Source organism: Pan paniscus, chromosome 19 (genome assembly GCF_029289425.2).
Source record: "Pan paniscus chromosome 19, NHGRI_mPanPan1-v2.0_pri, whole genome shotgun sequence".
NCBI lineage: Eukaryota > Metazoa > Chordata > Mammalia > Primates > Hominidae > Pan > Pan paniscus.
Genome location: NC_073268.2, coordinates 11,759,033 through 11,784,091, shown reverse-complemented (window position 1 = coordinate 11,784,091; position 25,059 = coordinate 11,759,033). Strand labels below are relative to the sequence as shown.

General features: G+C 49.9%; 2 protein-coding genes across 14 annotated transcripts in view; one reads left to right on the top strand and one right to left on the bottom strand.

Moving 5' to 3' along the window:
* Window positions 1-4,526, top strand: part of ANKFY1 (ankyrin repeat and FYVE domain containing 1) — a 98,078-nt gene extending 93,552 nt beyond the window's left edge. For 6 of the 8 annotated variants that reach the window (XM_008962580.6, XM_003810219.6, XM_055101835.2 and 3 more), the window contains one exon: window positions 525-4,526. In XM_008962580.6, the coding sequence (XP_008960828.1) occupies window positions 525-657 (133 nt within the window). In that variant the 3' untranslated portion in view covers window positions 658-4,526. Of the gene's footprint in view, window positions 1-245 lie in introns of all 8 variants that reach the window. The other 2 variants (XR_010110606.1, XR_010110605.1) reach the window with 1 other exon arrangement.
* LOC100993876 (neuferricin) lies at window positions 4,525-24,961 on the bottom strand. Of its 6 annotated transcripts, none has more exons than XM_003810220.7 (4): window positions 24,150-24,947; window positions 18,092-18,232; window positions 13,302-13,488; window positions 4,525-11,297 (listed from the first exon to the last, which is right to left on the bottom strand). In XM_003810220.7, exons 1-4 carry the CDS (start codon window positions 24,397-24,399, stop codon window positions 11,081-11,083), a joined length of 795 nt encoding a protein of 264 aa, XP_003810268.1. In that variant the 5' UTR covers window positions 24,400-24,947; the 3' UTR covers window positions 4,525-11,080. The 6 variants fall into 6 exon arrangements, with proteins under 6 accessions (XP_003810268.1, XP_008960834.1, XP_054957812.1 ...); XM_008962586.6 differs by having other exon boundaries at window positions 10,466-11,297; window positions 24,828-24,961; XM_055101837.3 differs by having other exon boundaries at window positions 10,466-11,297; window positions 24,796-24,931.
* Window positions 24,962-25,059: the final 98 nt, after the last annotated feature.

Sequence of the window (25,059 nt, the reverse complement as noted above, 5' to 3'; positions counted from 1 at the left end):
CTCTATTACCCAGGCTGAGTACAGTGACACGAGCTCGGCTTACTGCAATCTCCACTTCGCGGGTTCAAGCGATTCTTATTCCTCAGCCTCCTGAGCAGCTGGGATTCAGGCATACGCCACCACGCCCAGCTAATTTTTGTATTTTTAGTAGAGACGGGGTTTCACCACGTTGGCCAGGCTGATCTTGAAACCCGTGCCCTCAAGTGATGTGCCTGCCTCAGCCTTCCAAAGTGCTGGGATTACAGGCGTGAGCCACCATGCCTGGCCTGAGCTGCTCTTGATCTTCAAAAAAAAAAAAAAAGCCTTCTTCAGTATTGCTTTAACATAATGATTGACTAGAGTTTTGTTTTCATAGACTAAAAATTCTACATGAATTGTGGTAACCGGGCTGGCAGTTGGCAGAGTTGCCAGAGTAGCGTTGCGGGCGACTTGGCTGCCAGGCCCTGCTGCGGTTGTCCTCACGTGCCAGGAAGCAGAGTCTGTCGTTGGCGCTCCTCTCATACTTCCTTTCTTTGCTTCCACAGTCGTCACTGCGGACGTCTTCTTTGCCATAAATGCTCGACCAAGGAGATTCCTATTATAAAGTTTGATCTGAACAAGCCTGTACGGGTTTGCAACATTTGTTTTGATGTACTGACTCTGGGTGGGGTCTCTTAGTGAGCCCCCCGGAGGGTGCAGGCCACGTCCTTGGTCACCTCCCCAGCAGCTGCTCTGCTCACCAGCCTGACCCCACCCAGAGCAGGAGCTGGCAGGTGTCTTCCTGCGGCAATAGACTGGAACGATTAAGGACCATGGTGTGATAGATCCCATTTCAAACGATTCCATATGATTGTCAGTGTGTGTGTCAGACTGTGATCAATTTCACTAGATGTCTCACTAATCGACCAGGCCATTCGGCCTAAGTGGTAAATGTGATTAGGAATTAGACCTCTCCCCATTCTGCTAGCAACATACAGGGACACTTGGAAAACCATTTTCCCTTCCAGTAGCTTGGTGTCCATCCCAGAGCATTCATGAAGTCTTCCCGCCTGGGCTGACTGATGAGGCAGAGCCTCTCAGCGTAGGAAGCTGGCTGCTTAATGAGCTGGCTTTACTCTAGGGTAAGTGGCTGTGGACTTTTCTGCATAGTGTTTTCATAAAGATAATAGGATCCTCTTGCCCTGAAGTCTTTTTTTCTTTTTACGCTAAGCTGTATTTTTAGTGAGCTACCCCTTTTAAAAAGGTGAAATCTTTCTTAACAGGGTTCAAAGATGAGAGCTGAAAAATCGTGGCCTTAACAACTGAAAGCTTTACAGTGTTCATGCTACTGAGGTGTCAGGAGTGCAGCTGGGCCGCTTGACACCTCGTAGCAGCCGTCTCATTCTCTCGTCTTGCTGCGTCCTGTCTGTGGAGTCCTCAGTCACTCTGCTGTTGGAGAGTGCTGGAGGAAATGCACTTTTATTGTGCTGCACTTTTTATAGAGCTGCATTATCGGTGATTCCAATTTAAAAATCCATATTCAAAAATACCCTCACACATCCCTGCATCAGTGATTCTTATGATCAGCTTTGACTGGACCTCAGCTCACACGAATCTCCAAGGAGAAACTCTACAGAGCATCTTTTAGAGCAAGAGATTCATACAGGCCAACTGATGAGAGGGGGAGTCACCAAGGCTTCAGCCCCAAGGGCATCTCCAGCCTCAGGCCGGCAGGTCCTATGTCCTTGACACAAACGCTTCTTGCTGAAACCCTCCCTAGTGATGCTGCGAGTGCTGTTGGTCCCAGTTCTGTGTAGCTTGCCCTGCCCCATGAAGGGCCACCAGCCAAGGGCCCTGGCCACGTGTGCGCCACCTTATTTTGGAAGTCTCTGGCTTGTGTGCTGGATGAAGCTGCCAGAACTTGTTGGGCGTTCATCGCTGTTAGTACATATATTAACCGTGAGGTGTTAAACTTTTCTTTTGAAGGTTTGGCCAGTTTCTAAAAAATGCACATTTAAAGAGAAGCATCTACCACTGCTTTAAAACAAAACAACTCTGAGATGAACAATATGTGTTATACTCAGAGATTAACAATCTCAATCATACATACTGATTCTTTCAGACATTTAATAACCACTACATTTTTTGCATTAATGAAGTTTGAATATATGTGTAAAGGGACTAAATATTTTTGCAACAGCCTGTTCTTTGTTCATTCTTTTCTGGATAGTGTGTCCTCTGTATTGCGGTAGATTTATACATTCTGTTGCCTAAATATGTGTGTAAAATTAGCGATAAACTGGAGTACTACTTAAAAAAAGTCTGTGATTTATACGATGTATATGCTTTCTATGTGAATATAAGCTTGTGCACAATGTTTAAAAGAAAAACAATGAATTAGAAGAGTTCCCCCGCCCCCAGTCTGACATATTTCATACAGAATGTTTAAAAGAAAAACTCTGCTAGTCTTGGCAAACATTTGGCCATGTGAGGCATGTGGTCAGTTTCCATTTTCTATTACCTGAAAAGGGCCATAAGGAAGCAGGCAGGGCTTAGGTAGCTTGGTTACCTAAGTTAGAAAGTAAGAGAATCATGGTTCGGATATGAATTGAAGTGGTTGGTACATGGATACCTGTTCTTTAAAAGGAATGTGGGAGATGAGTCAAGGGTGAGGCCGATTGTTCTGCCCATGCCCTACCATACCAATTTCAATAACAATCTTGCCTGTCATTGCACTCAGAATCTTAAGATCATGTTTCAAATATGTTGATTCAAGCTTGCTTCTAAGCCTGAGTCCAGGGATAGCAATGGTACTGACCAGCTATGGACTGGGAGAACATTGAGTCCTGTTTTCCATTGGCTTCAGGGTGCATCCATGTGGATATAGGAAAAGCCTCTTTCCACAGACTTAGGAAGCCCCCCGACCACGCGGACGCTCGCTGGGCTGCACTCAGCAGGCTGCTTGAGTGGGAGCTGACTCCAACATGCCCTGCCCTGGCTGGGACTAGGCATGCTTCCAGCCCTTCCCGCGCTCTCCCTGCTGTCAACACTTGAGTACAAACCTGCCTAGCTGTTGTATAAGTTTTCATCAGTAGCTTAAGTACTAGTAGCAAAAACTTAAATTCATTCAGAAAGTTGCCACTTCTGAATGAGTGGAGCAGGAAAAATAAACTTTACTGAAACATAATTTGCTGCAACAGTCAACATTGTTATGCTGGATTTGCTCTCAACTGCCCTTTGCTCATCGCCAGATTTATTATCCAGTGTATTCCTAACAGTCTTTTGTTGTCCTTGTTTTTAAAACAAAGGTACGGACCATGTGCTATATATAAATCGAATGGCTTAAACTAATTTGCTATGATCCTCTAACACCGAAATTTCCCATAAACTTAAGTGCCTACACTTAGGACTTTTGAACTTTCAGTCATCTTTTTCGTGGTGTCTCACTGAACGATGTGTTAGAACATGTGTTCCATTTGGAGTTTTGGGCCTGTGCACGGTCAACCCCAATTACCAATTTAGTTGAGGCTGGATTCGATTGCTCAGTTCACCTGCCACGTTCTCTCCAAGGAGTGGGGTCCACGTGACCTTTAGTCCTCTACCTCAGAGCCCCGAGTCATTTCTGACCACCCCGTTCTGTGTCCTCACTCTTGTCCCTGAATGGGTCCCTGTGTGGATCTCAGTGTGTGTGTGGTTTCTCCACTCCTCCCCGCTCATGTCCCACACCTGCCATATTGAACCGTTTCTGCACTCATCTTGTCCACGGGCACGGAGAGGAGGGAACGTCTTGGGAAAGGGGAGAGCTTGACCTCCATCTAGGTTTCTTTTATCTGGAGAAAAAGAACACTTTTGAACTATGTAATGCTTCGCCCTGAAAGGCAAGCTAACGCTAACTTCCCAGGTGACAGTAGCAGGAACAAGGAAGGGTAATGTTTCCATGACAGACACTTGCTTCCCTTGGGACAAGTCCCAGAAGAACTACCTGAAGCACCAAAGCTCCCCACCCCAGCCTGGTGGCAGAGGAAGCAGGCGGCACCAACTCGCCAAAGGGACTTGGGAGCCACCTTCTCACTCTGTGGAAGTACTTTAGTGAGAGCTGACTGGCAAGATAAAAACCCTGAAATTCCCAGAAGTTACAGATGCCTTAAAGACTTTCTTTGGAAGATCATTGCCTGTACTATTCCTTTTTTGTGTGGCATAAATAATATATTAACCTGTTACAACTGACAACATTGGTTTTCTGCAGCTAGGGAGTCTTGAGTCGAGACTGCTCGCCTTGATGACTTGCTCTTTTTTGGCAGATGTGTGGAGTTGGCTGTTACGACATCCCTGTGTGATCCCAGAGGAGGGGCAGTAGCTGGGCAGAAACTGCAGGCACACATTTGGGTGGATCACCTGGCTTCCAGCCCCTTCGGGGTGGTGCTCAGTGTGGGGTGATGGTATCATAGAGGACCACGGCGCTTATCAGCATTGTTTCTTTGGAGTCTGTGTAACGGAATGTATTTTTCAAATACTGATATTTGCATTTTCTGTAACAATTCCTTATAATAAAATGAAGTAAAATCGTGCATTTAAAGTGGAAACTTTAATAAGACATTTGTAGTTACTTCTAATGCAGAAGTACCAAGAAGCATTAAAAACAAATTTTAGAAAACTCCTGACGTGAATAAGTTTCTTGACCAGCTGCCCTCCAGGAAAGTTTGAATTCCAACACTTTTCAGGAACATGCTGTTGACAGCAGTAAAAGTAGCTATTTTATGTATTTATTTTTAATTTTTAAAAGTTTCAGTAGGTTTTTGGGGTTCAGGTGGTGTTTGGTTACATGAAGTTCTTTAGCGGTGATTTCCGGGATTTTGGGGCACCCATCACCCAAGCAGTGTACACTGGACCCTTTTATCCCTCACCCCAACCCTTTCCCCTGAGTCCCCAAAGTCCACTGTATCATTCTTAATGCCTTTACGTCCTCATGGCTTAGCTCCCGAAAAGTAGTTATTTTAAACATACTAGCTGCCTGAACTTACTGTGCCCTTGGCCCAGATTTCAGCTCATAGCACCGGGCGTGATCACTGAGGCAGTCTCAGTCACCGTCACCTGACCCCTCTGAAGTTCTCAAGAGGATCCACTCATGATGAGCTTTCTGCTGGCCAAGGCGTGAAGGGCGACTGGCACTGTGGGCTTCAGAGAATACTAAGGACAGTTTCAGGGCTTGCAAATTAAAACCTAGTGATCCATAAAGCCCCTGTACAAATCGTTACCAATCAAGCAGCTCACGTGGCCCTCACGCTTTCCTGAGCAAATGTATTTCCTTTTTCCTGTCTTCCATTTTGCTTACCCCTAGGTCAGACTAGCTGTGGTGATAGAGCTCACAAAGCTCATTCTCCAGTGGCTTTTCTCCTAGTTAATATGCATGTGAAGTGTTTCCACAGGACAATCCCAAGTAATCCTCACAGCTGCCCTTGAGGCGAACAGTGCTAACCACACTGTCACTGGTTATGATAAGCGAAGCACAAACAGTAACCAGGCACATCAACTTCCACACATTTGCCCAGCCAGGGAGAGCACTGGGTTTTAGTTCTGCTTTTTTATTCATGAGCTGAGAGTTCTGGGCGAGTTTCCTAACTTCTTTGCCTCTGTTTCCCTGTCTACATAATGGGGGTGGACTGTAGTCCTTAACTGACAGGGTTGCCTGGAGGAAGGTGATCAGTAATGTGTCCTTCTCATCCAAGTACCCGGATTCTGGTGTGTGCATTGCAGGCTCTTCTGGCAGTATCTGCTGCCACCGGAAGAAATCTGGGGGCTCTGGCAGTAGGAAGTACTCTCAAGGCTAGGGTCCAGCCTAGGGTCGTTGCCCTTCTCTGAGGGGCACCCACAGACTTCTGAGCAGGCACAGTCCTAACCTCCCCATTGGGGCCAGCTTTCAGAGTACAGCTTTGCCTAGAGCAAAGTGAGTGTGGGGTGGGGCGGGAGTCACGCAGTGGCTGAGCTGGGGCGGGGCGAGGGTCATGCAGTGGCTCAGCTGTGACCAAAAAACGTCAGACTCTTCACTCTTAGATGTTTATAGAAAACTGTAATCTCAGAATGAAAAGGCAAATGTTGAAACTTCCTTCAAGATGACTTCTTTATTTTTGGGTTTTGTTTGTTTGTTTTGGGAGAGTCTCTCTCTGTCGCCCAGGCTGGAGTGCAGTGGTGTGATCTCGGCTCACTGCAGCCTCCACCTCCCCAGTAGCTAGGACTGCAGGTGCGCACCACCATACCCAGCTAATTTTTGTATTTTAGTAGAGATGGGGTTTCACCATGTTGGCCGGGCTGGCCTCCATCGAACTCCTGGCTTCAAGAGATCCGCCCACCTTGGGCTCCCAAAGTGCTGGGATTATAAGCGCCCGGCCTCCTTCACAATGTTGGAGTGGAGTGCAGCTGCAAAGGCTTTGCCTTGACACTGTGCTCACTGGTGTGGCAGAGATCAGACTCGCATCACAAAGCCCAGCTCTGTCACCCGACGGTTGATGTAACTATTAGAAGAGGTGGGGAGATATTTATGCCCCTTTTCTGGGCCATAAAGTGGGAACTTCTCAAGGCAGGCATAGAGATTAAATGAGAACAAGGCCTGGCCCAGCACAGTTGCCCAATATGTATGTTTTCTCCTTCCCTTCCTTCTGCCAGCAAGTCTAACTGCATGCTCAGCCTAAGCTGAGCTTATCTGTGGCTTCCATCAGGGCCTTGCCCTTCCCCCCCATGGTTTTGCCCAGGGCCACCTGTACTGGAGAGAGAAAGGCCAGGCATTTCTCCAGTAATTACCAGCTTCTCATGGCTGAGCCCTTCAGGCCATTAAAATGACAACCTATTCTTGCTGAACCTAATTCTTTGCTGAATCCTTTGCCCTGACATGAGAGATGTGTTACCAGATTAAGTAGGAAGGTAAGTACCATAAGGTAAGTATCAAAAAGGAAATGAATTCTCAACTGAGCAAGGAACAGAGCAGGCTGCTGAGGCCAGCCAAGTCTGTCCTGGAGCCTGCACGCAGGGCTCTTGCATCAGTCAGAGATCAGGTACCCTCTAGGCACGGCCAGAGCCCGCAGCTGGCTGGAATGACTAATGCTCCTTTTTGTTTGTTTGTTTTTTGAAGGATCAGAACATCTTGGGACCTGGCCCTCACACTCTCCCTGCATTCCTACCGCAAGGACAGCCTCTGGCTGCTCCACTGGGTTTATTCCACCATACTATAAGCCCCCTGAGGTCAGAAGCCTTGCTTCCTCGACCACCCAACCCTAACGTGATGCCTGGCACATAGTAGGTTCTTGGTAAGTTATTTGCTGAATGACTAAGGAGGACTAAATCATGGGCAGTAACTAGTTTCCAGTTAGTATGGAGTTGGGGGCTGCTTCTGGTTAATAGAGAAGTCTCAGCACTGAGCTCAGGGACTGCCTAGAACTCAGAAGAAAATCCTAATTTCAGCTCTTCTTTCTGTCTGCTCCTGGTCCTGCCCCAGGGAGGGCAGAGACATACAGAAATATGGAGGAGTGAAAATGGCACCGAATCAGGCATCCAGAGCTTTGAGTTCTAGGCTCAGGTCCATGCTCAGTGACTTAAGTTCTATGTGCCTTTGTTGCCTTATCTCCAAAAAGTGCGGTGGCTCACGCCTGTAATCACAGCACTTTGGGAGGCCGAGGTGGGCAGATTGCTTGAGCCCAGGAGTTCGAGACCAGGCTGGGCAACAAGGTAAAACCCCATCTCTACAAAAATAAAAAACTAGCCGGGCATGCTGGTACGTGCCCATCGTCCCAGCTACTCAGGAGGCTGAAGTGGCAGAATCTTTTTGAGCCCGGGAGGTCAAGGCTGCAGTGAGCTATGATCACGCCACTGCACTCCAGTCTGGGCGACAGAGTGAGACCCTGTCTCAAAAAAAGAAACAACTCTGCACGAACTTCCCACACACTAGGCGCGGTGGATATAGGGGTACAGCGCTGAGTAAAGTGGATTATAGGGGCATGGTGCTGAGTCACGTGGATATAGGGGTACGCAGCTGAGTCACGTGGATATAGGGGTACGGAGCTGAGTCACATGGATATAGGGGTAAAGCTCTGAGTCATGTAGATATAGGGGTACAGCGCTGAGTAATGTGGATTATAGGGGTACGGCACTGAGTAATGTGGATATAGGGGTACGGCACTGAGTCATGTGGATATAGGGGTACGGAGCTGAGTCGTGGATTATAGGGGTACGGCACTGAGTCATGTGGATATGGGGGTACGGAGCTGAGTCATGTGGATATAGGGGCACAGAGCTGAGTCATGTGGATATAGGGGTACGGAGCTGAGTCATGTGGATATAGGGGTACGGAGCTGAATCACACTGGGGCTCTGTCCTCAGAATGTCTGAGGTCCAGTGTAAGAGGCTGATAGGAAGTTCATGGTAAGAGCCCACTGTGATATGAGCACAGCCATGGAGCAGGGAAAGTGCATCTATAGCTCACTGCTGACCCAACAGTTAATGAAGGCTCCCAAGAGGGGCCTGACTGAGCTGAATATTGAAGCAATACGAGGTGGATTAATTCAACGGAGGAAGAAGCGTCATTCCAGGCAAAAGAAACAGCTTGTGTGAAGGCACTGCAGACATAACGCAGTGAGAGGGAGGCTGGACAGGAGGTGCACATGGGAGGAGATGGGAAAGGTACAGGCCTAAGAGGAGAGAGGCCACAGAAGGGCCTCGCGTGGCACGCAGCAGAGGAGCTGGCACTCAGTCCTTATAGATCAGGGGAGCCCCTGAGGAGGCTTAAATGGGGGATGCCTTGATCATCTTTAAGAAAGAGCTTGGCCAGGTGCAGTGGCTCACGCATGCAATCCTGGCACTTTGGGAGGACGAGGTGGGCGGATCACAAGGTCAGGATTTCGAGACCAGCCTGACCAACATAGTGAAACCCCATCTCTACTAAGAATACAAAAATTAGCTGGGTGTAGTGGCACGTGCCTGTAATCCCCAGCTACTTGGGAGGCTGAGGCAGGAGAATCACTTGAACCCAGGAAGTGGAGGTTGCAGTGAGCCGAGATCGTGCCACGAGGTTGCAGTGAGCCGAGATCGCGCCACTGTACTCCAGCCTGGGCAAAAAGAGCAAGACTCCATCTCAAAAAAAAAAAAAAGAAAAAAGAAAAAGAAAGACGGCTCCCAGCAGTGTGGAGGAGGGATTGGAGGGAGGGAGTACAGTTAGGATCCTTCAGTAATCCAAGTGAGAAATGACAGCCTAGGCCACAGGAAGAGTACTAGGGACAGATAAGAGGGAAGGGAAGGGAGAGAATGAGGGAGGCAGAGGTCCCAGGACCTGCAGGCGGGTTAGGAGGAGGGAAGGGAGGATGGAGTGTGGGCGGCTGCTCGGATGCTGACTCTGCGTGTAGCTGGTGGTGCCGTTCCCTCGGAGAACTGGAAGCAGCATGGGAGGGGAAGGTGAAACGCTCTGCAAAGCTGCCTGGAGTAGACGTGCAGGTTTGACGGTCCAAGTAACTGTCGGATTTGGAGTGAGAGGAGCCAATGGGAAGGGGTTTGTGGAGGCAAAACGGGGTTCTCAAGGCAATTAAGAAGGAATGGGCAGAGGCAAAAAGGGAAGCAGGATAAAGCCCAGTGAGGGTTTCATGGAGGACCCCACGGTCCACAGTATCCAGAGTGACAAAGCCTAGGTAAGAACTGGATGTGACCACGGAATGTGCCAGTGCAGAATTTCTCCTGATTTTTAGAGCAAATGGAGCTGAAAAGCAAAGCTAGTGAGTATAAGCCAAAACTGGAGTTGAGGGAGTGTTTATGATGTGAGAGAAGTGAGCTGTTTGATGCATACCTGGGGGAAAATCCAGGAGACGGGGAGAGGTTAAAGGTACAAGAGGGGCAGGTGAGGAGGATGGCGGGGGCAGGCAAAAGGAGCCACGAGCCAGAGCCCAAGTGTAAGGAACAGCTGTGGCCATAGGGGCAATGAGCCCGGGTCTGCCAGTGAGGGAACAGGGGCAGTGAGCACGGGTCTGCCAGTGAAGGGGACAAGGGCAGTGAGTATGGGTCTGCCAGTGAAGGGGACAGGGGCAGTGAGCACGGCGGGTCTGCCAGTGAAGGGGACAGGGGCAGTGAGCACGGGTCTGCCAGTGAGGGGACAGGGGCAGTGAGTACAGGTGGGGCAGTGAGTACAGGTCTGCCAGTGAAGGGGAGGCAGCCTCCATTTTCTAGTCTGTGAATCTGGAAAGCGATTTAGTGAAATGAATGATGGAGAAAAAGGAGACAGTGACAGAGAGGGAGGAAGCTGGTGGATGTTGAAGGTGAGACTGGGCGGCAAAGGGAGCTAGGTGGAAGCTCTGATGAGGCTATGCACAGAGGCCGTGGCGCTGTCTGTGGTAGTGCTGGTCCCACTTCTCTGTCTGAAGTAGGAACACTCCTTGCCCCCATCTACCTTAACAAGTAGTCAAGAGGTAACAGGTATGACATTTGCCAGATGACGCTGGACATACAAACCACTGGACAAGCAGCAAGCCCAGCCACCTTAAGTTTGAAGCCTTGCCCAAGCTTTAATGTCATGCTAACCAGTTACCTTGCTAGAGCTGGGAAGCCACCTTTTGCTCAAAATGCAGACTTCTGCCTTTGAAAACACACCACACCTGATTTTAAGTGCTTAAAGGAGAGAAAATGTCGTTGCTTTAAATTGTTGCTTTGTTCAGAGACATCTGGATTTGCTGTATCCATACAAGCAAAAGCTTTTCCAATTCCAGAATCAACCCACGCTAATTTGTTATTGCCTCTTACTGTATTGGCCCAGCTGTAATCAACTCAGCAGGCTTTTGGTTGTAAATTCAAGTGGAAATTGAGTTGGTCTTATTTGTGCCCGTTGATATCTGAGGGCTGTGAGGAAGATGGCCAGTAGGTCAAAGGGAACAGTGGTGAAAAGCTGACCAGTACTGGGCAGGCGGCCGGCTGTCCCTCAGGCACCACAACGCCCAGCCACGGTAAGGGGCATGAGCCACATTTGCAGAATATAGCCAGAGTCCTTCCAGACCCTCCTGATTCGCGCCAGGTGGCATCCCAGGGCACACAAGTGTCAAGGGCCTACTCAGGTGCTTGGCAGAGCTCTCTGTGTGTTATCAACAGAAGAGGCTACGGCTTAGAGTGGAAAGGAGCATGTGATGGCTAGCGGTGGGCAGCCTGTGTACTCCGCCAAGTTTGGGTGGTCCAGGTCCCCACGATTTCTGTGTGGAGGGCTGTCCGGCATCTGGCCACTAGGGGGGCCGGTGGTTCTCACACACACGCAGCGGGGCTCCTTAGCACCTGGCTTATACAGCTTCCTGGGGACGCCAATCCAGTCTCTGCTCACACCTCCACTAAGGACAGACGGAAAGAGGACTTCTTAAATGTGAGAACTCATGAGTCTCTGGGAAGGGGAGAGCAGGAAGCAGAGAGCCAGGCCTTCTGAAAAGTAGAAGCCTACCAGAGTGTTTCCCAAGGCAGCAGGCTACAGCGCTCAGCCCCTGAGCCTTCATGCTCTCTCCTAACATCCTCCAGCTTCCCCTGCAGGGCCACCACCACCTTCCCCAGGCCAAGGGCACAGTCCATGGTTCCTTTCACTGTGCTCCCCAGCCCCTGCCCTGCCCCTTCTTAGGAGGCAGCACCACGTTCCTGCACTGGTGGCAACAGCTGTGAAATGGCTTCCCCTGCTGGCCTGTGAGCTTCTCAGAAGCAGTGTCTGGGTGCGACTGTCCTCTTCCTTCCCCACTACAACCCAGCGCAGGTCAGGGTCTTCACCTTCTTCTCTGGGGCACTTGGCTGGGGGTGGGCAATTGGGCCCTGGCCCTTGGCCACCTGGGTCGGCCTTCTCTGGGAAGCCCTTGGCATAGAGTGTAGCTGCAAGCTGTCCTGTGCCCCACAGGTCCAGTCCTTGATGGCACTAGGCTTCAGACACGGAGGATTCAGCTGTGGCCCAACAACCTGAGCACCCTCCTATCTTGGGCAGGGGCCTTGCCCACCTCAGGGCACTGGGCTCAGTCTCTGATGGACTCAGAGGCCTTGCAAGAAAGAAACTGAGGTTCTTGGAACTGACGCCTCAGACAGCTTCCGGTGCCTGCTGTCAGAGAAACTGCCCCCAGCGAGAAAACATCCTACTTCTAGCTTACCAAGAACAAGGCTGTCACCCAAACGCCTCCTCTTCCACCTAGCCTCCATCCCATCACTGGGGATCCGTACTCCACACCTTGTCCCTGCCTTCGGCACTTGTTCCTCTCAGTCTAATGGGACACACACAGGTGAACAGAAGACAACAAACTGAGCTGAGGCACAGGGATAGGGCCCCGCAGTTCACTAGGGTGGCCCTGGAAGGGTTTTGTGGGGAAGGCAGAGCCTGAACTACTCAGTCATGAAAGCAAGACGAGGTTCAGGAGACACAGGGGAAGGCTGTGGGGAGGGAAAAGGAGGCAGGGCCCAAGGAAGCAAAGTCAAGCATCTGAACGCACGCAGGCCTCCTGGAGTCTCCTCCTCCTGGAGTCTCAGAGACCAGTGCTCTCTGAGGCTACCTGCATTCAGGCCTGTGTCACAGGAAGGCCCACGCCTATCTTAGCTTCTCTCCATAAAGTGAGCAGGCCAGGTTCTCACAGTCCCCCCTTTCTTGAGATGACACTGGAGAAGCTGTCTCTTCAAAGCTAGCGGCCAGGAAAGAAGGAGCTTTCCTTCCTGCTACCTTTGCCCTTGCTCCCCTCATTTAAGGCTGAGAACTCCGAATTTGCAGTGGTTTTTTTTGTTTGTTACTGTTTTTTTGTTATGTTGCCCAGGCTGGACTCCAACTCCTGAGCTCAAGCGACCTGCCTGCCTCAGTCTCCCAAGTAGCCAGGACCACAGGTGTGGCCCACAAGCCACCATGCCCGCCTCACCTGTTTTTAAGACAGCAGTTGAAGCCATCACTGCAGGTACCCTCCCCACCTCCTCGTCCCTCTCCTATAGATAGGCATGATTTGTGCTGTCAAACAGGAAACCAAAGCCCGTGGGTGGCTGAGCAGGCCAAAGAAAGCAAGAAATCCTGCTCGTGCCTTCTCATTCCCAGGTCAAGGTTGTGTCAGCAGGATCTCTGGAGAATTCGGAAAAAATAAAAAGATGCCCAGGCCTCAAGTCCAAGTCTCAACCCATTCAGTTGAGTGGAGTGAGGTCTGACCATCTGTAATTTTGGCAATTCCCCAGAAGATCTAATATGCAGCCAAAGTTGAGAATTATTATCAGTATTTTGAAAAAGCTCCCCGGGGTTAACAATCAGTTCCTGAATTCACTGAATACTGCAGGCAGGATGGCCTAGGAGTTGGATTTGGGACAGGCAGAAAGGAGAAGAAGGGGAGCCTGCTTACCTCTTCTGGGAGCACCAGAGCCGGCTGCCCCTGGCTGAGCTCCACTCGGCGTTGCACGGCGGGAATGTCTGCTTCTCTTGCAGTTGTAGTTTGTTGGCCTCCAAGCCTCTGGTGATCGCAGCTTCTACCTGGGTCAGTGCCGGGGTGGGCAGCCCATCCTCTCCGTAGAACCGTCCTGTCACCCTCCCTGTGACGACAGGAAGGCAGATGTGAGTGAGAGTGAATACTCAGCTGCTGAAGCAGGTGTGGGAAGGCACAAGTTCCCAGGGTTTCTGACTTCAGTCCTGCTGGTGCGCCTGGTGCCTTGCACACCAACCTCTTAGCACCCTACAAGCCCCCACACAGCTGCATCCCTCTTCTAGCTGCAGAGCCCTTCAGCACAGAAACCATCAAACCTCTCTCACTTCCAGACAAGGCTTCCCCGAGGGCACAGCCATGTGTGATTCATTTCTCCATGCTTCCATGTGCTTGGAGCACACGCTGGGTATTCAATTAATGTTTGATGAATGAATGGCTTATTGGCTAACATTTTTTAAATGTTTATTATAATAGAGATGGGGTCTCACTCTGTTGACCAGGCTAGTCTTGAACTTCTGGGCTCAAGCAATCCTCCCACCTCAGCTTGTTGAGTAGATGGGGGTACAGGTGTAAGTCACACTGTGCCCGGCTTTAAAATGCCTGTCAGAATTTGTAAAAGTCTAAGCTATGGCAGCAGCCAGCAAGTGGTCCACCAGCCTACAGGCCAGAAGGAAAAACAGGTCAGTTCTCTCAGCCCAGGGTCCTAATGTAGCCCAGTCCTGAGGTGCAAATGGCCTTCAGAGGCAGCACCTGCCACAAGGCAAGAGAAGCAGAAAGGAAGCACTTGAGGGAGGTGCGACCGAAGAGGGAGCAACCCCTAAGAACTAGCTTTACCTTCGATTCTAGTGGCGCATATGTTCAGCGCATCTGAGATTCAGCTCGTCTCCCAAGTCCAACGCCCTCCCTGACTTTCCCAACTCCGTGTTGCCTCTAGCCTGTGACCTGGATTAGGAGCCTGACTCCTCCTCCTCTACATCCACATCATACTCCCTTCCTTGCTGTCTGATCAGATCCATCAGAAAACCTCCTCAGTCCTACCTCTGAACAGATCCTGATTCTGTTCACTCCTTTCCATTCCCACTGCCATCACCCTCCTCCAAACCACGGACTGTGGCAGTGGCCTCCTAACTGCTCTCTGGTCAGCTCATGCCCTCCTAGAGTTCTCTGTCCATAAAACAACTAGGGGATCTTTTAAAAACATGAATCCTACCATGGCTCTCCGACGCCTGATTAAAACCCTTCAATGGCTTCTTAAAGCAGACAAAAATGCAAATTTCTTATCAAGGCCTCTAAGGCCCTGTAACCATTTAACTGATTTGCTTCTTCAGCCTCTTACAAGCTACGTGCCCCCTCGTTCACGGGGGGCTCCAGCACACTGGCTTCCTTTCTGTGTCTCGGCTGTGCTTCCCCACTCCCCACCTTCGCACCGCTCTTCCCTGACCCAGCACACTCTCCTCAGGTCTCGGTGTGGCTGCCTCCCACTCACCTGCCGGTCTCAGCTTAACGGTCATTTTCTCCAAGAAGCCACTCCTGAGCATGTGCTCTAAAGGAGCCAAAGCTCCCAAACGTATCACATCACAGTTTGATGCATGGTCCTATGTGGAGTTGTTCAATCTCTTTACTTGTCTATGATGGCTCTCTCTACTAGTGAGGCCCAGTACTCAGAACAGCTTAGCGCCGGGCGCAGCGGCTCACACCTGTGATCCCAGCACTTTGGGAGGCTGAGGCGGGCAGATCACTTGAGGTCAGGGGTTCGAGACCAGCCTGGCCAACATGGTGAAACCCTGTCTCTACTAAAAATACAAAAATTTGCTGGGCGTGGTGGTGCATGCCTGTAATCCCAGCTACCCAGGAGGCTGAGGCAGGAGAACTGCTTGAACCTAGAAGTTGGAGGTTGCAGTGAGCTGCAGTCGTGCCACTGCACTCCAGCCTGGGTGACAAAGCAAGACTCCATCTCAAAAAATATATAAATAAATAAAACAGCTTAGCATAGAGCATTCATTTTAAATACTTATTAGATGAATAAAGAAAGGAATCAGGGCCCGAGTCACAGGCCTGCAGTCTATGAGTTGGCCTGGCACAGAACTTCCCACTACGGGGGTTGGGGTGTCTGTGTTATATGGTGACAAGCCTGTCTTTGGTGAGTTTCTGACATGAGACCCAAAGAGAGGACAGTAGTAGCAGAGGCAACAGAGGAAGAGTTCTAGAATCTGTGTCATGAGAATGGTGATCACCAGTGGCTGCATCTCCAAGCCAATCCTGTATCCACAGCATAACCAAGGCCATCTTGTTTTCCCTTGAGGCCTGGCCATGTTGGCTGCCAAGATGGCTTCCTGGCTGTCCTCACTTCAGTATGTACCGTTACAATAAACCTTCATCCACTGATGTATCCTGAGGGTTTCTGGTAACCTGAAAGAGCCTAACATGGCCCCTTCATACAGAATGAGCTGACAGGGGCAGGAACTGGACTCAATTCATCCCTGGTCCCCCTGAGATGGAACCCGTAACTTATGAGTAGTAGGTATTCAATAAGATCCTGACATCAACTAAAATCCTTCTGAGGCATTTCCCGCCACATGCCCCACCCCATCCTCAACACATTATACATCATTCAAACAAGACCAGTTCACTTGTCACACCAAACACATCCGAACACTTCCAGTGTGCTCCCAAATCTTAGTAGGAAGTATTTGGCCTGGCATTCTTTGCCCAGTTACAGGACTCTGTTCTTTTTTTTTTTTTTTTGAGACAGGGTCTCACTCCGTCGCCCAGGCTGGAATGCAGTGATGTGATCTCGGCTTATTGCAACCTCTGCCTTCCAGGTTCAAGTGATTCTCATGCTTCAGCCTCCTGAGTAGCTGGGATTACAGGTGTGTCCCACCACACCCAGCTAATTTTTTGTATTTATAGTAGAGACATGGTTTTGCCATGTTGGTCAGGCTGGTCTTGAACTCCTGACCTCAACTGATCTGACCACCTCGGCCTCCCAAAGTGCTGGGATTACAGGCATGAGCCACCGGTCTGGACTCCATTCTTATTCTTTTTCTTTTTTTTTTTTTTTTGAGATGGAGTCTCACTCAGCCACCCAGGCTGGAGTGTAGTGGTGCGATCTTGGCTCACTGCAACCTCCGTCTTCCAGGTTTAAGCAATTCTCCCGTCTCAGCCTCCTGAGTAGCTGGGATTACAGGCACCCGCCATCATGCCCGGCTAATTTTTGTATTTTAGTAGAGACAGGGTTTCACCATGTTGGCCAGGCTGGTCTTGAACTCCTGACCTCAGGTGATCCGCCCACCTCGGCCTCCCAAAGTGTTAGGATTACAGGTGTGAGCCACCACTCCTGGCTCTTATTCTTTTCTATTGGGTTTTCTTTTCTTTATTAACCCAGTAATGTTTCAACCTTGGTTTGGCAACTTCACTGGGAAAGGGAAGAACCTAGCCCTCTGAAGCGCAGGTGAGTAGAGGTCAGTGCCTTCGATGGTAGACAGGGTTGTGGTCTCAAGACTGATCTTGGGCAGACGACAGAAAATGAAAAAAGGCGTGCTGCAGAGGCCCACAATGGATGGACACAAACTTTAGATATTATGAAAAAGCCATGACTGATTGGATGTGGAGGGAGCTGAGGTGTTAATAAAAACGCCAAGGTTCTCAGAAAAGGTAACTCAAGCAGTGATGACAGAAGCAGAAATTCAGAGGCATTAAGGAAAGAATTCTTCCAAGTTAGACCTGTTTCGATGGTGAAGTGATACTGGTGTTCCTCAGGAAGTCAGTCATGTCCAAGTAGGACTCCAGTGAGAGGTGGGGGCTGCAGATAGACAGAAGAAAGGGCTACGACCATCCCAGTTGTCAGTACTTGTGAAGCAATCTAGTGTTTAGTGTCTTTCATTGAGGCTGGAGTGCAGTGGCGCCATCTCAGGTCACTGCAACCTCCACCTCCCGGGCTGAAGCGATTCTCCTGCCTCAGCCTCCTGAGTAGCTGGGACTACAGATGCGTGCCACCACGCCCAGGTAATTTTTGTATTTTTTAGTAGAGACAGGGTTTCACCATGTTGGCCAGGCTGGTCTTGAACTCCTGACCTCAAGTGATCCACCCGCCTCAGCCTCCCAAAGTGCTGGGATTACAGTCGTGAGCCACTGCGCTGGGCCTAGTGTTTAGAATCTTTAACACTGCTTTAGGACAGTTTGGTGTTGTCTCATTTGAGAAGCAAGTCCCTTATGTAGCATCAGTAAGTAGCAAGTGCAGTACCCTACACAGTGGTTTGATTAGCATAACTACCACCTGGGAGACAGCTCACTCAGGAAGTTTGTCTCCTCCTAGAGGACCAAATAAAAGGGGATTTGTCGAAACATAAATTCAGGCTTCAAGCCCTTCTGGCTGTGTGCTGAAGCCAGATGCATAGAGCACAGTGAGACAGGGAAGCTGCCCTTCTGGAGCTGGTTGTTCAAGGATGGTGCAAGCAACCACTGGCTATGGCGAAACTGAGGCCAAAGCAAGCAGCTTAGTAATCCTCTCCCAAGACTAAGAATGGGGGAAGCAGGTGCCCATCCATCTCCTTCTAGGCGGCTCATCCCTATTCTAACAACCAGAATTTAAAGTAAAACAAGTCCATGGCTGTTTTTCAGATTTTAACCTTGAACCCAATCTCTAAAAAATCTCAGCCCCCTAAAAACACTGCAGACAACCAAATGAAATGTATGACCTATGGAGGACTTACCAACACACACATAATTCTTCTCATAGAATGAAAGCCAATTGTGAAGTGTCAGCATCTCAGCGGCTGACAGGTCGGATACGTCATCCACGAGGCCTGCTTCAGAACAGTCCCCGGTCACGAATGCCCTGGATGCGTCTCGGCCTGGAACAGAGACGTTTCCATCAGACCCAGGTGTAAACCATTGACACCATCCCCACTCAAGAATCTCTTTTCTTTTTCTTTTTTTTTTTTTGAGACGGAGTCGCACTCTGTTGCCCAGGCTGGAGTGCAGTGGCATGATTTCAGCTCACTGCAACCTCTGCCTTCCACTTTCAAGCGATTCTCCTGCCTCAGCCTCCAGAGTAGCGGGGATTACAGGTGCCCGCCACCATGCCTGGCTAATTGTTGTATTTTTTTTAGTAGAGATGGGGTTTCACCATGGTGGCCAGGCTTGTCCTGACCTCAGGTGATCCGCCCACCTTGGCCTCCCAAAGTGCTGGGATTACAGGTGTGAGCCACCACGCCCGGCCAGAATCTGCTTTCTGAGAAACGTCTCTTGACAAGCCCTACTCCTTATCCCCAGGGAAATGGGGTCCCCACCACCTCCTCTGTGAAAGATGCTCCTAGACCTTGGACACACATCTCTTTGGCATTGGTCATATTCTTTCTTTTACCTTCGGCAACCTTTAACACAGCTGACCACTTCCCTTGGCCTGATTTTCCTCCTACTTCTCCAGCTCCTCACTGTCTACCAGCCTTAGGGGTCAATTACCATCCACACCCTCACACTTGACAATCTCATCCACACCTGTGGTTTCAAAACCCACCTACAGGCAAAGATAGCCACATCTGTATCCTTAGCTCAGATGTCTCCCAAGGCTCACACCTGTATATCCAACAACACTTAGACGTCTTACAGACATCACAAGATCAAAATGTTCACACTGGCTGGGCGTGGTGGCTAATGCTCATAATCCCAGCTCCTCAAGAAGCCGAATAAGGAGGACTGCTTGAGCCCAGGGGTTTGAGCTATGACCATGCCACTGCACTCCAGCCTGCGTGACAGGGTGAGACCCCATCTCTCTTAAAAAAAAAAAAGTCCACATTGAAATAATGATTATCAGCACCCTCACAGCCAGGAAACCCGTATCTACTCCAGTATTGCCTGTCTTAGTAAATGCCAACCAGTTGCTCAATCCAGGAATGCAGTTCTTTTTTTTTGTGCGTGAGACGGAATTTTGCTCGTTGCCCAGGCTGGAATGCAAAGGCACAATCTTGTCTCACTGCATCCTCTGCCTCACGGGTTCAAGCGATTTGCCTGCCTCAGCCTCCCGAGTAGCTGGGACTACAGGTCCCCAGGCACCAACATGCCTGGCTAATTTTTGTATTTTTAGTAGAGATGGGGTTTCACCATGTTGGCCAGGCTGGTGTGGAACTCCTGACCTCAGGTGATCTACCCACCTTGGCCTCCGAAAGTGCTGGGATTACAGGTGTGAGCCACCCGCATCCAGCCTGGGGAATGCAGTTCCCCCCCTTTTTTTTTTTTTTTTTGAGACTGAGTCTCGCTCTGTTGCCCAGGCTGGAGTGCAATGGCGCAATCTCAGCTCAATGCAACCTCCACCTCCCAGGTTCAAGCCATTCTCCTGCCTCAGCCTCCTGAGTAGCTGGGACTACAGGTGCCCGCCACCACATCCAGCTAATTTTTGTATTTTTAGCAGAGACGGGGTTTTGCCACGTTGGCCAGGCTGGTCTCGAACTCCTGACCTGAGGTAACGTTCCCGCCTTGCCCTCCCAAAGTGCTGGCATTAGAGGTGTGAGCCACCATGCCCAGCCTGCAGTTCCTAACACTTCCTTCATCCCTCACATCCAGTCTCCAAGTCCTGTTATTTTCTGCCTAAGCAGTGTTCTTGTGTCAGTCTGCCTGTCTCCACCCACATCTAAGCAAGCCCAGGCTGCCATCCTTTCTCACCTGAACTCCTACAGCAGACCTCAAGGGAGACCTCCCCGCATTCATTCTTGCCCCACCAATCTGCTCTTCATACCACACTCAACTGATACTTTAAACACAAACTGATCACATCATTCTCCTGCCAAAGAATCCTCAGAGGCTTCCCTCTGTTCTACGAGAATGTCCAAATTCCTTAACACGTCATTCATTGTCCTGCACCAGCTGCCACCAACGCTGGCTTGCCACATTTCTGTTTGTTTGTTTTTGAGACAGAGTTTCGCTCTTGTTGCCCAGGCTGGAGTGCAATGGCACAATCTCGGCTCACCGCAACCTCTGCCTCCCAGGTTCAAGCGATTCTCCTGCCTCAGTCTCCTGAGTAGCTGGGATTACAGGCATGCGCCACCATGCCCGGCTAATTTTGTATTTTTAGTAGAGATGGGGTTTCTCCATGTTGGTCAGGCTGGTTTTGAACTCCCGAACTCAGGTGATCCGCCCACCTTGGCCTCCCAAAGTGCTGGGATTACAGGCGTGAGCCACCACACCTGGCCACTGCCACGTTCTTTATTGTTCACTTTGCTCCCTTCCTCTCTCCTCCTCTTCGAATCGGTTACAGCCTCTGGTAACACCAGTACTTTTCCTTTTAACACTTTTCACAAAAATAATACATTAATTGTGTAATATCTATTTAATATCTATTTAATGTCTGTCTTTTCTACTAGTAAGTTTTATCAGGTAAGACAACACACCAAACTCATTTACTATGGATTCCCCAGTGTCTGGTACAGTGCCTGATCTTTAGTAAATTCCCAGTAAATATCAAATGAATTAAGTACATAGTTTTTTTCTTTTTTGAGGTAGAGTCTCGCTCTATCGCCCAGGCTGGAGTACAGTGGTGCGATCTTGGCTCACTGCAACCTCTGCCTCCTCGGTTCAAGCGATTCTTCTGTCTCCACCTCCCAAGTAGCTGAGACTACGGGCATGCACCACTGTGCCCAGCTCACACAAACATTTGTACATGAATGTACATAGCAGCATTATTTATAACAGGCAAAAAAAGTAGAAAGAAACCAAAAATCCATCAACTGATAGATAAAATGTGGTATATCCATATTATTAGAATTATAGTATCTATAGAATATTTTCAGCCATAAAGGAATAATGCACTGCTACATGCTGGTACACCATGGATGAACCCTTAAAACATGATGCTAGGCGAAAGAAGCCAGACACAAAAGGCCACACGTATGACTCCATGAAATGCCCACCACAGGCCAATTGACAGGAAAAGAAAGTAGATAGTGGTTGGCAAAGGAAGGAATGAGGAGTGACTGCTAATAGATAAGAAGTTTCTTTCTGGGGTGAGAAGAATGTTCTAGAGTTAGTGGTGACATTTTTACAAATTTCTGGCTATATTAAAAAAAACCCCACTGGGCCAGGTGCGGTGGCTCAGGCCTGTAATCCCAGCACTTTGGGAGGCTGAGGCAGGCAGATCACGAGGTCAGGAGATCGAGACCATCCTGGCTAACACAGTGAAACCCCGTCTCTACTAAAAATACAAAAACTTAGCCAGGTGTGGTGGTGGACGCCTGTAGTCCCAGCTACTCGGGAGGCTGAGGCAGGAAAATGGCATGAACCCAGGAGGCAGAGCTTGCAGTGAGCCAAGATTGTGCCACTGCACTCTAGCCTGGGCGACAGAGAGAGACTCCATCTCAAAAAAAACAAAAAAAAAACACTGCATTTTGGCTCATACCTATAATCCCAGCACTGTGGGAGACCTAGGCAGGTGGATCACATGAGGCCAGGATTTCCTGTCCAGCCTGGCCAACATGGCAAAACCCCATCTCTATTAAAAATAAAAAAAATTAGCCAGACATGGTGGCACACGCCTGTAATCCTAGCTCCTCGGGAGGCTGGGGCACAAGAATATTGAACCCGGGAAGCAGAGGTTGCAGTGAGCCAAGATTGCGCCACCACACTCCAGCCTGGGCTAAAGACCCAGTTTATCTCGAAAAATAAAAATAAATAAATAGAAAGGTTGGGGGCAGTGGCTCACACCTGTAATCCCAACACTTTCGGCGGCTGAATCACTTGAGCTCAGGAGTTCAAGACCGGCCTGGCCAACATGGCGAAAACCCATCTCTACAAAAAATACAAAAATTAGCTGCGCATGATGGTGCACACCTATGGTCCCCGCTACTTGGGAGGCTGAAGTGGAAGGATTGCTTGAGCTTGGGAGGCGGAGGTTGCAGTGAGCCAAGATCATGCCACTGCACGCCAGCCTGGGTGACAGAGGCAGACCCTGTCTCTAAACAACAAAAAACCCCACTGAATTGTATACGTTAAAAGGACTTTACATCACGTGAATTACATCTCAATGAAAAATAAAATACTGAATGAACGAATAAGTGGACATAACTGCTTCCCAACTAGACTGTGTGGGCGGTGGGGAGCATGTTGCAGACATCTTGGATTCCACAGCCCCTGACACAAGGTAGGTAGTGGTAAATAAAGATGGTCAATGAATACCAGAACACGGGAGCTCAGTAAACAGCAGAGCACACTGAAAAATAAAAAGCACTCCAGACATCGAAGGTTTTATGCCCACACTTGTGCAAACATCCAACGACAGCTCCCATAGCACGCAGCAGGGCAGCGCAACGAAAACTGCCTTCAACTAGCAGCGACAAAACACCTTGATTCCAGTCCCAGCTCTGCTTCTAACTCACTGTGTACCCGAGTAAGTCCCTTCCCCTGCTGGACTATCTCAGGGGATTTGCGAGACCAACTGGACTTCATTCCTTTTCTGTCAACTTTTGTATTTCTTTAGTACTTCCTAGACAGAGGGAAGTGGCTTGTATTTTAGGTGCTAGAGGCAGCTTCCCAATTCCCCTAAGATAATGACAAGTGGAAAATGCTTATTTAATGTCAGCCTAGTAGCTGATCTTAGGCTTGCCCTGCACTTTTTTTTTCTTTTTAAATTTTGGAGGTCAGTCCCGCTGGCTGGCAAGGCAACATCTGTAAAAAAGCACTAGGCTGGCCGGGCGTGGTGGCTCACGCCTGTAATCCCAGCACTTTGGGAGGCCAAGGCGGGCAGATCACAAGGTCAGGAGATCGAGACCATCCTGGCTAACATGGTGAAACCCCGTCTCTACTAAAAATTCAACAAATTAGCCGGGCGTGGTGGTGGGCGCCTGTAGTCCCAGCTACTCGGGAGGCTGAGACAGGAGAATGGCGTGAACCCGGGAGGCAGAGCTTGCAGTGAGCCGAGATCAGGCCACTGCACTCCAGCCTGGGCGACACAGCGAGACTCCATCTTAAAAAAAAAAAAAAAAAAAAAAAAAGCACTAGGCTGGTGGTCCGAGTCCATATTCTGTCAGTATTCAGGTGTGAGGGTTTCAGGCAAATCGCATCCTTTAACCCCCTCAGCTGTAACACAGGGACACCAGCATAAACTTAATTTGACAAATGTTTCTTGAGGCCTAACATATGCACAACTTTGGTCTACGTATCAAGGACTGTAAAGGTGACTGGACCCCTTTCCTCTGCCCTAACCTTCTAAGGAAGGCAAACAGGTGCATCTGTACTAGAAGCAGGAATGACTCAGACCAAATGTACTATATGACGGGCCATAAAGGAATAAAGTATTGATGCATGCTCATAAACCATGGATGAACCTTGAAAACACTACGCTTAGGGGTGGGGGGAAGAAAGATTATTTCGGACCAGGGCATAATGAAGAGATGGTTGGAATTATTAAGGAAACTGTGAGGGTAGGGGCGGGGCGGGATCTCATTTATCTGTGCCCTAAGAGCCCCCACAAAAGTCCGGCACACAGCCCGTATCCTAGGGCTTCCGACGCTGGGTAATCGGTAACAAGAGACAGAAGACATGTTTCTCCAATGTAAGTCACGCAGGGCGGTGGTGAACGACAGAGCTGGCCCACAGTCCCGCCAGAGCCAGAGAGCCTAGAAGGATAGTGCATGCAGCTCGTCCCGCCCACCGCACGGGTTTGATGGATGTGGGGTGGGGATGGGGGGGGGGAAATAGATGAATAATGAACGAACGAACGACGCGCAGGTGGCTACTGGCTCGCGCCAGCGGAGAGAAAGGCGTGAGCAGCCTCGCTGATACCTGCGAAGCCGCTATAGTGGGACCCAGGCTCGTAGTGCCTCCGGCCGGAGGACACATCGTAGACACGGCCGAGCAACGCCAAGTACAGGCCCGGGTCCCCTGGGCCGCCGCGGTAGCGAGACAGCTCCTCCGGTATGAAAAGGCGAAAGCCAGCGCGGGGACCCCACCAGCCCATAAGCCGTGCTGCCATTACCGCTGCTGCGGCTACAGCCAGGCCCAACAAAAGCCCACGGCCTCGGAACCTCAACATCTATATAGGCCCACCCGCTCCGCACTTCCGAGGTTGCCGCCTCTATCTACAGCTAAGATGGCCGAGACGCCGAGCGTGACGTCATCGGCGCGCGCGCTCGCGCTCCCTCCCTTAGTCTCTCTCGTTTTATCTGTATTCCTGGCACTGGCGAAAAGCTCGCTGTCTGCGACTTTTTCCAGGTACTTTTTTTTTTTTTTTTTTTTTTTTTTTTTTTGAGACAGAGTTTTAGCTCTTGTTGCCCAGGCTGGAGTGCACTGGCGGAATCTCGGCTCACTGCAACCTCCGCCTCCCGGGTTCAAGCGATTCTCCTGCCTCAGCCTCCCAAGTAGCTGGGATTACAGGCACGCGCCCCCACGTCCGGCTAATATTTTGTATTTAGTAGAGACAGGGTTTCACCACGTTGGTCAGGCTGGTCTCGAACTCCTGACCTCAGGTGATCCACCCGTCTCGGCCTCCCAAAGTGCTGGGATTACAGGCGTGAGCCACCGCGCCTGGCCCTTCTCGTACTTCTTGGCTTGCAGGTTGTCAGCCCCAACAAAGATGGCGGCAGCGGAGGCTACGGAATGACGTAGATACTGAGACAGACTCGTCCTCTGGGAAATCAAGGTTGCACCCTTTGAGGCGGCGCTCCCCGCCTAGCTGTCGTGAGTTGGTAGAGGC

Bases quoted from the DNA above. Each gene is read 5' to 3' on its own strand.
- LOC100993876 (XM_003810220.7), bottom strand. From the start codon at position 24,399: ATGTTGAGGTTCCGAGGCCGTGGGCTTTTGTTGGGCCTGGCTGTAGCC. The intron at 18,233-24,149 runs GTATCAGCGAGG...TCTCTGTTCCAG, and splicing joins CCACTATAGCGGCTTCGCAG to GCCGAGACGCATCCAGGGCA. The intron at 11,298-13,301 runs GTAAGCAGGCTC...GTCTGTCCTTAG, and splicing joins CTCTGGTGCTCCCAGAAGAG to TGGAGGTGTGAGCAGAGACT.